A 14043-nucleotide genomic window follows, 5' to 3' on the forward strand; every position below is an offset into this window, starting at 1 on the left:
TGTGCAAAGTGACGAACCAATGTAAATAATAATAAATAGGAAGTAGTAGTAGTGACAGTTGTTAAATGTGTAGGAAAAGTGCAAAGGTCAGCATGGGTCAAAATTTATTAGCACCAGCCACCGTTCATGAGATGCTGGTTTCTGAAGTTGTTCACAGCATAAACAGAACCTGGGGCATGTTGCTGAAGTGGTTGGGTGGAGCAGAAGTGTAATCTATCCTGTTAGCATCATCCCACAGGCCAGCTGAACCAGACAGTAAAGTACTAGCTGATCCCCTTCTTTCCAATCAAAGGTACTAAGTACAGTGGTGTCACGCAAGACGAATGCCTCGCAAGACGGAAAACCCGCTAGACGAAAGGGTTTTCCGTTTCAGAGGCGTTTCGCAAGACGAATTTCCCTATGGGCTTGCCATTTTTTTCTCGCTCCCCCCCCCCTTTTTCTAAGCCGCTAAGCCATTAATAGCCTTTTAACAGCTTAGCCACTAAGCCTTTAATAGCCGCTAAGCCGCTAAATCGCTAATAGCGCTAATCCGCTTAGCCGCTAATGGGGTTGCTTCGCAAGACGGAAAAACCGCTAGACGAAGAGAATCGCGGAACGGATTCTTTTCGTCTTGCGAGGCACCACTGTAGTTACAATGGAATGGCACACGCATTTCCAAGACCAGCTTGCTCCACTCTGGCACTGCAGCCGCATCAGTTTAAGTTACTACGAACTTTAGGGTGTAAAAGAGGAGTAGTTCTGTACACTGATTCATATCTTGTGTACGTGGACTCAAGATTATAACCTAAGCACTCTATAGTGTAGATACAAAAAATAAGTAAACGCTGGTTCTGAAACTACAAGAATATAGCTTACAGACAAGAGTTTCGTAAACAGCACACTACCGTTAACAAATAGCATTGTAAAAAAAAATATGTTCCTGTGATTTTGAAGTTATTTCCATGGCTCCCTGCCCCCCCCCCCCCCGGAAGCATGCCAAGTTAAAGCTACTAGAAAGCTAAAACTTCATCCTATTTCCACAGAAAGGAGCCAACCCTTTGAACTTCTAAGCGTTATTGCAACCAAGCGTATTTAAGAATAGAAAGAGCTTGAGCGCAACGTATTTTCTGCAATCAAGAAGATTGCTTTTCCGTAGATATCAGATCAGGACAAACCCAAAGCTTTGATAACGTGGAGCATGTTTTTGCACAAATCACTGGAAAACCTTGTACTGTGTTATCTCTACCTAACCGTTCCCATTCGTTTAAAGAAAGACAAACCTTCAGAGGAGCACGCCAGGTAACAACTGGAACAAAAGCTCTTTGCTTACCAATATGATAAAGTCCTATCCAGTCTGTGGGATCCACTTCTTCTTTAATATCCCAGAAAATGATGAGGTTCTGAGACTGCCCTAGGGTGTATTCATACATGCTTGCAGTCAAACTAGAGCGGCTGTCAGATGTCACTAGATCAGTGTCACTATTAGCACGCTGAAGGTTCATGTTCTCAGGCATGGTGCCCTGAGATGCCAGGCTCTGGAGGTTCTCAGGGCTCAGTGTGTATCGCAACTGGGGATTCCTCCGTCGCACAAAAAGCAGATGTTCCCTGGCTGAGCTGGTCATCTTGAGCTTGTTTTCACAGGAGAGGTTTCACATAGAGAGCTGTAAAGAAGAAAACACAAACGTCAACATACAAACTCTCTTGTACCTCTGCTGAGATCAGAAACTTGATTAGGAGAGCTAAATTGTATGGTTGTTGTTGTTTTTTAAAGGCTGTGGAGAGAAGCTTTCACCGTTAATACCCAAAAATGGCTTTTCACAAAGAAAACACATCTTTTCCAAATAAAGTTCACAATTTGGCGCACCTACTTTACCCAAGTTCACCAGGCCAGTTAAATCACTCAAAATTATCCTCTTTACTGGTCCTTAAAACTGCTAACTGTCAACACTATGTTTCCTATAAAGGTCAATTAAAGTCACTAGTGGAATCCATAGGAATCTTGTAAGCTGGCTTTCAGTCCAGCAGTGAATGCAGTGACCAGTATCCAGTGCAGCAAATGGGCGGGGAAGTGGTTTGAAAAGGTGCATTTCAAAATAGGAAAAATAGAAGGTCCTAAAACAGCGTGGAAATCCCAGCTTTAACCATGTTCACAAAGTGTTCCATCACCTATTGAGTTTATGCCTTGCTGATTTTTCCTGGGAAGAAGCTACTTTTATCACGCCTTAATTTCCCCCCAAAACAGATATACGGTATTCACATGAACATAAAAGGCTGGTATCTACAGGCAGCAGAATGAGTTGCCAGAGTACTGAGGGGGCAGAATAGGCTGGTAAAATGAATGGCAAACAGCTGGCGCAAAATCTCTCCCCCTGCTGTGTTAATCCCACCTTGCACACAGGAAATTATGTTAGCATTTTGACATCAGTATTGAGAGTACAGCTGCTGCATAAGAAAATGCGGTTGTTTAATCCCACAAAATAACTGCTAGGTTTTCCCATAGGCCCTGCCAGTTGAAAGAGTCAAAGGCATATGAAAGATCAACAGCTATGATATACAGATCAACCACAACCAGTGCTATTTTTCTAAAAAAAGAGGGGCTGGAGCTCACCATTATCTTCTCCCTTTTTCTCTTAGAATGGCAATGGAACCCACCTGAGAGGTGCTGAGCTGAGCTCCTGAAAGCTCCAGCTTGGGAGGGGGGGGGGGAGTCCTGACCACAACTTATTATTTTGCCCAAACGCAACAAACTCATTTCCACCATATCCACAGCCTTGGATTCAAACAGAAATCAAACACTGTGCTCTGCCCCTCTCTCCAGCTTGCTCCTTTTCCTCTAATTCACACCACAGCCCCCAAACTCTACCTCAAACTCTGCCTCTGTGATTCTAACTATCTCTGAGTTGAGAGAGGGTCTCCACCCATTTGATGTCTCGCACAGAGCCCTCTTTCCTTTGTTATCTTAATAGGCCATCACCCCAGGCGACCACCTCATGAGAAAGCTAGCCAGATCCAGGGGTTCAGGAAGCTAGCCTGACTTGATTAGCTTTTAATACTTGCTGGATCCAGGGATCCGAGGGGTCTGGCAACCACAAACTCTTAACAAAAAGCAAGCAGGGGGAAATTCAACTTCCAACACATTATGTCACATTTTATAATGCAAAACTGTTACACGTTAACTGTAAATACCACCTGTAAATGCCATTTACTAGAAATCAATCTTAAGTTTCCCAGCAAAATCGAATACGGCTCTCTCCTAATAAGATTTACGGGCTGCTTTCTGAACTGTCTGGAAATTCATGAAAGATTGCAAAGGTAGCTGTAACGTCCTCCATAACAGTGTAAGCATAATGGTGCAGCCTGCATTAATTTCATTTTGGGAGGATATCAGGGAAACACCCCCCCCCCCATGTAGGCTGTGAATTAAGACTTTTAAAAAAACAAACTATTTTTCTTCCCCCTGCATTCTTAAGCAATCTTGCAAATTTCTACAGGTCTCATATTGTCACCCAGTCAATTAAAGGTAATCATACTTCCACATCATCCATTTTTCTATCAAGCCCAAATCTGGCTATGAATGCAGACAGTGGTGTAGCGTGGGGGGGGGCGGGGGGCGGACGGACGCACCGGGCGCAACATCTGAGTGCGCTCGCACTCGCAGCTCTAAAATCCACGGGTTAGGGGGCGCAAATTACTTGCCTTGCCCCGGGTGCTGACAACCCATGCTACGCCACTGAATGCAGAGACAGGTGGTTCTTCTCATGCAAAGCTACCATTGGCTTATTGCTCCGGTGACACACAGACACCCTCAAAAACCAACAGCCGACATTCATCTAGATTAGAATAATAATAAAAAACACCTCTATGTACAGCTGAAAATTTATGACAGATAAATGTGTGCGCGGGTAGCGAGGGCAGGATCATGTTAACAGGCCTTGTCCACCCCATATGGCTGCTGTGCATTGATGGAGTCTCTTTCGCAGTGTGGGACCTCTTTCAGGTCCCAAATTTCATAGGGACCTGAAATCTCCAGGTTTGCCTTGTCCTCCCCAGGTTGCAGGTGTAGCACTTTTTTCTCCAGGTGAGCATGAGTGCCTTTAATTAAAGAAAAACGATTAAGATGGCCATGCATGCAGCTTATAAGCTTCAGCCCAGCAGGAGCTGGCCGCAAATTACTGCACAGACATGGGGGGGGGCGTTCCTACTTGCCTTCTCCCCTCAATCTCCAGGGCCCACCCCCAGACACCAGCGGGGGGGGGGGGGGCATGACATCACCCCTAGATCTCAATTTTGGGCCCTGGGTTCTTCCTGACCTAGCAACCCTAGCTGTACAGGATGCTTGTACTCTAACAAAAATGCAGGTTATAAAGCATGCATATGTGCAACTCGTACATGCAGAAGAACCCATAAATGCATGGAAGTACAACTCAGCGTTCCTTCATGTGTTGAGAATTATCATCTGCACAAAGCTAATAGTGGGTCAATGGAGTGAATTTGAGAACCAGCTGTTATCTCTGAAAATTTCTACACACACACACACAGAGAGAGAGAGAGAGAGAGAGAGAGAGAGAGAGAGAGAGAGAGAAAGGGAGGGAGGGAGGGAGAGAGATTAGATTTAAGAGGGGGAAAGGTCCTGTTTGTGCATTAAGCAGAGAATAGGACCAAGAAGGGGAGACTGCAGTGCAGATTCAAAGTCTCTGTAGACTGCATCTGTCCCATCAGACTGATGTTTGTCATCCCTGGGTTAGGGCGTCAGATTAGGTAAAAGGTAAAGGACCCCTGACAGTTAAGTCCAGTCACAGACGACCCTTGGATTGCGGCACTCACCTCGCTTTACAGGCTGAGGGAGCCGATGTTTGTCTGCAGACAGTTTTTCCGGCATGACTAAGCTGCTTGTGGCACAATGCAACACCGAAACCAGAGCAGCGCACGGAAGCACCGTTTACCTTCCCGCCGGAGAAGTACCTATTTATCTACTTGCACTTTTTTGGCGTGCTTTCAAACTGCTAGGTTGGCAGGAGCTGGGACCAAGCAACGGGAGCTCACCCTGTGGCGGGGTTTCGAACCACCAACCTTCTGATTGGCAAGCCCAAGAGGCTCAGTGGTTTAGCCACCCGCGTCGCAGGGCGTCAGATTAGAAAACTGAAATTCAAATCCCCAATCAGTCATTAAGCTCACTACATAACCACAGGGCTGTCACTGCTTCTCAGTCTAACAGACCTCACAGGGCTATTGAGAGGGGGGAAATGGTTGGGGCGGGGAGTTGAATATATATGCCATCTTGAACAATGTGGTAGTGAAGGTAGGATATAAATGTAATAAGTCTGCAAAGTCATTTATTGACTTGCTGAATTGCCTTAAGAAAAGCTGTGGCTCATCTCATTTCTCTGCTGCTTCTCAGACCCACTAACCCAACACAGAAGATAGTTGCAATGAAGACTATAGATCACGAGCATACTGAAAGCTCAGTATAAATTATTTAATGGCAGAAATGTTTCCCACGTGAAAGTGCTGCTTCATTTTGCCTTTGGAAGACCAGTGTAATATTACAGGTAAAACTCAGCATTGTGAAGAGGAAAAGTATTTCCCTTGAGTTCATACATTGCCCTCTTTGTTTTATTATATGCATTTGTGTCACTGAATAAATTTCTTCCGTATGCAGGAATCTCTTTGTAGCCGGAAGTCTGTCAGTTGCCAGCAATGAAGCTGATGGGAGTTGTAGTCCAATCTTTGGCAAAGCTTATTAGAGGAATAAGCCTGATGGACAGAGGTGACATGGAATAATACACAAGCACATTTTGGTTGGTGTATATTATTTCTAGTTACAACATATGTCAATCATAATATATTAAATACGAATCAGGTCAAGGAAATGGGAGGGGAATAAGTAGATTTCAGTTGCCATTCGTTCTTCCTATTTTCTTGGAAAGCGAAAGGAACTGTTCTCAATGGAGGCCTGGTTTACTCCGGTAGGATTTCGCCAAGAAGCAGGGGATCAGAAATGTGTGTTACTAGTTTATATTACAATGGAGTGGGAGAGGGTTCCACGAAAGCTCTCAAGATAAACGGATGCCTTAAGTCTTTGGCCCTGGCTATGTTGCATGTGTTGAAGTAAACTCCTACATGCAATGGAAAGAGTTGGCTGAAACCAATCTCATTGTCCAAGGGTGCAGTGAACAATGTAGATCTTGATTTCAGGAAAGCGTTTGATCCTGTGCCAGACAAAATATTTCCACAGAACTAGAGATGAGTGGACACATGGGGAATGGGAATTGCGTAGTCATTTCGACACCAGGTTCAGACGTCTTTATTACCCAGGCATTTTAAGTTTTGTAAGTCTTACCAAACAAGTTCCATTTGTTTTAGCTCCCTTACTTGTTTGTTGTTATTGCTCGTATTTAACAAATTCATAGACAGTTTCATAGCATGAAGTCATCAAAGAGGAGTACAAGATGTCACACTTTTGCACACCTTGCTGTTGATTTCATCACCCAGTTCGTTTTTACTTTGTTTTATGTTCTGCACCCCATCTATCTGCATAAATGAATGGTGGGTTCTAAATATTTTAAAACAAATAAATTCTATTCCAAAAGGAGCCAGCTTTGGTCCAGCCCTCTTCAACATGGAAAATCAGACTAACTGCAAGAGAGAGAGAAAGATTGCTTCTCTGCATTTCTTCCATTCGCACTTAATGTGTCTCACTGCCAGTCTGAGCCAACAGTAGAGGAACATGCTTCTTTCCTGGGGAAGGAAACATGATGTGCTAATGCAACTGTATGTTATTAGAAGAAGAAGAGAAGTTTGGATTTGATATCCCACTTTATCACTACCCTAAGGAGTCTCAAAGCGGCTAACATTCTCCTTTCCCTTCCTCCCCAACAACAAAAACTCTGTGAGGTGAGTGGGGCTGAGAGACTTCAGGGAAGTGTGACTGGCCCAAGATCACCCAGCACTGCATGTGGAGGAGCAGAGAAGCAAACCCAGTTCACCAGATTACGAGTCTACCGCTCTTAACCACTACACCACACTGGCTCTAAAATTATGCATCATTTTAGTAGGCAGCAAGAACTAAAAGAGTTCAAGTCAATCCCACTAGACTTTCACCACCCGGTATAGAAATACCTGATGGCTTACTGGTGGGCTTTGGAATTTTCTTTTTCTCCATAAGCCTACCCGTGAGGCTGTTTTTGCGCCACTCAGTAACTGCCAAGAGACACTGGGCGGTTTGTAAATAAGATGTAGAGCAATTCATAAATATCTAAGCAAGTATGCAAGTAAAATGATTTTTGTCATGCCTAGAAACCTTGCAACTCTTCTCTGATTTGGACAGACCCATTTCCACTTGCATGAATCCACATCCACCCATAAACACATCAGTTTCTCTCTGGCTTGGTGCAACTCCTGCCTCACAGCAACCAAGCACCTGTCTCCCTTCCTCAGCAGCACTGATGCTAGCCTGCCATCTGCAGGCTTCTAAAACCCCACAAGTCACCTGCTGCTGCCCACTGCTATAGGTCATTACTATTTATGTCTTATAATCCCAAAAGAATGCTGATTTTCTCCATGTGAACCTGCTGTATCCCATGCAAAGCAAGGATTTGAATTCTACCCACAGAAACGCAGTGCATTTCACAATCACGGCAAATTATTTTTAGGCTGGAATCCTGTGTCAAGTTATCCGGGAGCGAGTCCCATTGAATTCAGCTGGACTTTTGAGTAAACCTGTATAGGACTGCACTGCTAAAGTATTTTTTAAGAATAGAGGAAGCATAGCAGAAAAGTGCTGGGAATACAACCTCCTTAGGGTATGAAGTGTTCGTGCAGAAGTATTAAAATCTTTAATTATGTTAAAGGAACATGCAATTTTCCCAAAGAAGACGAATTAGTATGAAACCCAATGGTGCAGTTATTAATATATTGCATATTATATTGTTTCACTCATGTGAAATAGTAGGAAAGCACCTTTACGAGAAGCAAAGGAAAAGAAAGAGAAATTCTGGGGAGTATATTTCTTCAAGGAAATGTTTTAAATTAAAAGTAAATGATTGTTCTGGAAACTGACAAAATATTGCTGCAAAAATAAGAATTCCCAACATAAATGTGTTTTCATGCCGATGATTTGGATATAAAATGTAAGTAATAAATAAATGTAAAAGCAAGTTTAATGACAGGTAAAGAATTGGACACCTTTTTTCTTGCAAACATCATCATCCAAGTCCTGGGCATTCAACACATGCCTAAGAAGAAATAGCAGACTGGATGGCTGGAGGCAATGTTGCTGCTCTCAGGTCAGGATTTGGGGGCAGAAGTCGAGGGCTCTACTCAGCACAATGAGCAAAAGAGCCCCCAAATGCATCAGGGCTGGTTTGCCATATTTTGAAGTGAGTAATCACAGGCAGTGAGAGAGTTTACTTTCTTGGGTTCCATGATCAGTGCAGATGGTGACAGCAGTCACAAAATTAAAAGACGCCTGCTTCTTGGGAGAAAAGCAATGGCAAACCTAGACAGCATCTTAAAAAGCAGAGACATCACCTTGCCGACAAAGGTCCATATAGTTAAAGCTATGGTTTTCCCAGTAGTGATGTATGGCAGTGAGAGCTGGACCATAAAGAAGGCTGATCGCCGAAGAATAGATGCTTTTGAAGAGAGAAGAAGACTCCCTGGAAAAGACCCTGATGTTGGGAAAGATTGAGGGTACTAGGAGAAGGGACAACAGAGGACGAGATGGTTGGACAGTGTTCTTGAAGCTACCAGCATGAGTTTGACCAAACTGCAGGAGGCAGTGGAAGACAGGAGTGCCTGGCGTGCTCTGGTCCATGGGGTCACGAAGAGTTGGACACGACTAAACAACAAAAACAATCACAGGCAGCCCTGACATCAGGTAGAGTGAGGTGGCCATCTCCAATTATTTATTTTAGTATTATTATTATTATGCTTTTACTGCCAGAAAATGGGGAGAGCTCCTTTAGGGAAGGCACATCTCAACCTTCAAAATAACTCAATATGCACCTTGACCGTACAGGAACTGGCACCATTTGCTGCTTTGCCTCAGGCAGCAAAAATGTGTAGGGCCAGCCCTGGAAGTAAGGAAGTTATGGCCTCCATAAAATAATTAACCCCGGTCTCTAAAGAGACTGCCTAACTGCACCAGTGACTGGGGACAGGGTGGAGGTGACGGCACACAGTTTTCCAAGTGTTTATGTGTCTTCCAGTCTGGGAAAATCCTTTTGCCTTTTTAACCCAGTTCTGGGTTGCACTTTCAAGGAAGAAGTCGCTTTCCCGAGTCTTCCCTCCAAGCTACGAATCAATCACATGCAGGCACCAAACGGGTTACTAGACTTAATTGGCTTCTTCTCTGGCACCAACTAAAGAACATCAAACATGGCATGTTCTCTCTCTCCCCCCCCCCCCAGCAGGTTAGCTCAAAGATTTATAGGGGCTGGTGAATACAGGCAACCAGCCAACTCCATCACATGCTTCCACTTTGGGGACTAATTGTTACTGCCTGCCTGAGGGCCCCCACCCAGCGGTACTTGCTTACAGGATCACTACTTCATGCCATGTACAAGCAAATCCAAGTGTGGGGACATATTAAAGTCTGAAAACCTCAGGTATGTACTATATACACATACAGTGGTATCTCTGGTTACGGACTTGATTTGTTCCAGAAGGTCCGTTCTTAACCTGAAACCATTCCTAACCTGAGGTACCACTTTAGCTAATGGGGCCTCCCGCTGCTGCCATGCCACCGGCGTGCGATTTCTGTTTTCATCATGAGGTAAAGTTCTTAACCTGAGGTACTACTTCCAGGTTAGAGGAGTCTGTAACCTGAAGTGTTTGTAACCTGAGGTGTTTGTAACCCAAGGTACCACTGTACTGATACATAAGTTCCACTGAGCTCAGTGGGATTTACAGCTGCCTTCAGAAATGAACAAGGGATAAAAATACAATGGAAATGGACACAGTATCCAGTATGTAACTCATTATAAAGGTAAAGGTAAAGGGACCCCTGACCATTAGGTCCAGGTGCGGACGACTCTGAGGTTGCGGAGCTCATCTCACTTTATTAGCCGAGGGAGCTGGCGTACAGCTTCCGGGTCATGTGGCCAGCATGACTAAGCCGCTTCTGGCGAACCAGAGCAGCACACGGAAATGCCGTTTACCTTCCCGCCGGAGCAGTACCTATTTGTCTACTTGCATTTTGACGTGCTTTCGAACTGCTAGGTTGGCAGGAGCAGGGACCGAGCAACGGGAGCTCACCTCGTCTCAGGGATTCGAACCACTGACCTTCTGATCGGCAAGCCCAAGAGGCTCAGTGGTGTAGACCACAGCGCCACCCATGTTCAACTCACTGTAAGTATCACCTAAATAATATAGCCTGCTGGTCACTCGTTATATCTTTGATTCAAATTCAATTGCTGTTGTTCTGCCTATTACTTTGCTATTACTACCAGGTGTAGGTGGTTTCTGGAATGCCTAGACCAGGCTCCCTCAACCTCAGCCCTCCAGATGTTTTGAGACTACAATTCCCATCATCCCTGACCACTGGTCCTGCAAGCTAGGGATCATGGGAGTTGTAGGCCAAAAACATCTGGAGGGCCGAGGTCGAGGAAGCCTGGCCTAGACTTTCCTAACACGGACTGTAGAGACAAGGAGCAAGAATAGATGTTGCTGAGATAAAACGTTTCATTATACTTCCCCAGAGGAACTGAAGTGAACATTTCTCTCTTATTCTTTAATCAGAAGAGGTCTGAATGAATGGAAACAGAAATCTTTACTGGAAGTGCCAGCCTCTTTCTTCTTCTACAAGTTTATCTAAGTGGCAGTGAAAAAGCTTTAAAACCTTGGTTTCCAAGCAAAATTGACATGGTCAATAAGTTTGGCGGCCAAAGTTATGCTTCATGTTATCTAAACTAGGGGTAGTGAACATGGTGCCCTCTAGACTTCTATAGACTACAGCTCCCATAATACCATATCACTGGCCATGCAAGGTGGAGCAGATGGGAGTTGTAGTCCACAACATTTGGATGGTACCGCTTTAGCTAGGTAAGCAAGAATCATGAGTTAAATTGATTCCATGGGTTACTGGTTTGAACAACTATACAATCGGAGCAGAACTTTGGTGCAGATGTTAATGGCCAAAGTCAACAGAATAAGCAATAGGGTCCTTACAAGGCTGGCTCATCACATTTTGTAGTCAATCAAGCAATACACATTACCTTCTACAGAGCATAAACACCCTAATCCCAGCAAGACCATGTAATTCAGAGTCTAAAATTAACCGCCATTGCCTTACATAAAATGGCATGCATGTTAAACTTGCCTGCAGCTGTCATGCATGTTATTCACAACTAGCAGCTTCTTTAGCCACTAAAACATGTAGCCTGGGTTCAATGAGTTATTTAGCTGCTGGTCAATTTAGCCTTGCTTATTATTGGTGATTAACCCAACTCATGAATATGGCAAAATAATATTACAAAATATGGCAGCAGTGGGTGCGGCTACTGCAAGCTTAGTTTATACTGCACTGTGCTATGATTACACCATTATTTATTTATTTATTTTCGATTACCAGGGTTGGTGCTAACAGCCAGGATTGTTAAACTTAAAAGAAAGATCTACAGAGGATCAGCGATGGCCATCTCTTAGAGAACTCATAAGGCTGAGGCAGCATTTGGAACCAGAGCTGGCTTTCATTCATCCCTTCCAAAAAGCAAAACTTGTCCGTGTGTCATTTTAAAGCAGGTGCAAAACAACAGTAGCAAGACTGCAAAATGCACTAATGATGCACTTTCTCTCCTGGCAAACCTAAGGTCTGGGAATGCAAGATATAGGTGGAGACAGAATCACAAAAGCAGATTTCAGAACTTAGAAATCAATGGCTCAGCCAAGGGCACTTCTAGACAGTTGCACTCTTGCACAAAACTCTCACACATTTGAGTAGATGCTGGTATGTGTCCTTTGCACATTAAGACTGCACCTTTATAATCCTCTGCAAGGAAAGTGGCCACATTGCCAAAAAACAAAAACAAAAACACCACACACAAGTTAAAGGGTCTCTTGAGCAACAAATCCACCCCCCCCCTAAAAAAAAACTTTATTCAGTGATAGAAAACTACAATGGGAAGAGCAGGATAACTACAACTAGATAGTGGCATCGTGTAACCTCCTCACAAAATTTTGTGAAAAATAAATCAAGCTCAACACACTCCTATAATGTTTTGCACATACAACAAAAAGAAGGATCTATATTTAAAGAACTATCGTCTAACTATGAACGAAGAAGGCTACAGAAAAGATACTCAAGAGCAGGGGTAGGCAACCTAAGGCCCGAGGGCCAGATGCGGCCGAATCACCGCCTCAGTCCGGCCCACAGACGGTCTGGGAATCAGCATGTTTTTACACGAGTAGAATGTGTCCTTTTATTTAAAATGCACCTCTGGGTTATTTGTGGGGCCTGCCTGGTGTTTTTACATGAGTAGAATGTGTGCTTTTATTTAAAATACATCTCTGGGTTATTTGTGGGGCATAGGAATCCGTTCATTATTTTTTTCAAAATATAGTCCGGCCCCCCACAAGGTCTGAGGGACAGTGGACCGGCCCCCTGCTAAAAAAGTTTGCTGGCCCCTGCTCAAGAGCTTTAACAAATTCTCACTATAACATAATAGCAGGGTAATTCTTCCTCTCTGGGCCAAGAGAAGTCAGCTTGTGTTTACTGTAACTGATTGTTTCACTTTCAGTAGATTTTACAAACAACCGACCCTGAATTTTGACCTCCAGCCACCTTGCAAAAAATAAAATAAAAAATCCCCTCTCTTTAATTTCCATTTCGCAAGTACGGAACTGAATTGCCCCATGGCCACCCCAAAATATGTTAAGCGAGTCACAGGCCAAATGCTGCATTCACTGGGCTATGCTAGCTGACTCTGGAGTTGACTCATTAGCAGGCATTCATACTCTGAGATAGGGGAAGAGGTGGCACAAGGGAATGAAAGCTGAAAAAAATCACACTGCATAGCTTGGCACCAACACAGAGAACCGTGCAACAGAGCTGGCATCCAGGGCACTAGGAACACCTGCCAACCCAACAGAGGTCAGAACACTCGCAAACAGAAATAGAAGGAAGGTTATGTGAAAGACAAATTAATTAACAATTAGAAATGTGTTAACAAAACCCTCGGTGGCGAGGAAGATCATTATGCAGAGGAAACAGCGTTCCAATTAAAAGATGGGAAGCCCTCCATTATGACGATGTACACCATGAAAAATTAAACATCACTGGATCCACTCTCTCAAAAGAGGCAGTGATCTGAACGGTGACAGAGAATCCCTATTTAAGTCTCCATCAAGCAATCTGATCACAGTAAGCCAAATGAAACCATTTAAATGGATCTCAAATGCAGGAAGGAGAATATGTATCTGTCTGTCCTGCAGCATTTCTAGTTCTAAAGCTACATCTGTACCACTCATTCGAAATCAGTAGGAAATCCAAGGAGAGGTCACAGCGGACATTATACTTCAAACCAGATATAGCAATTGCTCTGCCCATTAGGCAGCACTGTTGAGGCTCCTACCATAGCTAATCTAAGGGCAACGAGGGCTGCTTCTCTTCCCCGCTAAAAAAACCCAAAGTGACCTATAATATACATTTTAATATAAAAATGAAGTGGACCTGGAGAAAAACTAACTCATGTTCATGATAAAAAGGTAAAGGTAAAGGTACGGGCCAGTCTTGACAGACTCTAGGGTTGTGCGCCCATCTCACTCAAGAGGCCGGGGGCCAGCGCTGTCCGGAGACACTTCCGGGTCACGTGGCCAGTGTGACAAAGCTGCATCTGGCGAGCCAGCGCAGCACACGGAAACGCCGTTTACCTTCCCGCCAGTAAGCGGTCCCTATTTATCTACTTGCACCCAGGGGTGCTTTCGAACTGCTAGGTTGGCAGGCGCTGGGACCGAGCAACGGGAGCGCACCCCGCCGCAGGGATTCAAACCGCCGACCTTTCGATCGGCAAGCCCTAGGCGCTGAGGCTTTTACCCACAGCGCCACCCGCGTCCCCATGTTCATGA

General features: G+C 44.3%; 1 protein-coding gene across 2 annotated transcripts in view; it reads right to left on the minus strand.

The window, feature by feature from the left end:
* The window catches only part of HECW2 (HECT, C2 and WW domain containing E3 ubiquitin protein ligase 2), a 188776-nt gene that overhangs the window by 135867 nt on the left and 38866 nt on the right, over positions 1-14043 (minus strand). For both annotated transcript variants that reach the window (XM_028750866.2, XM_028750889.2), the window contains exon 2: positions 1310-1640. In XM_028750866.2, coding sequence (XP_028606699.2) covers positions 1310-1601 — 292 coding nt within the window. In that variant the 5' untranslated portion in view covers positions 1602-1640. The remainder of the gene's footprint in view (positions 1-1309; positions 1641-14043) is intronic.

The sequence above is a fragment of the Podarcis muralis genome, chromosome 1 (assembly GCF_964188315.1).
Source record: "Podarcis muralis chromosome 1, rPodMur119.hap1.1, whole genome shotgun sequence".
Classification (NCBI taxonomy): Eukaryota; Metazoa; Chordata; class Lepidosauria; order Squamata; family Lacertidae; genus Podarcis; species Podarcis muralis.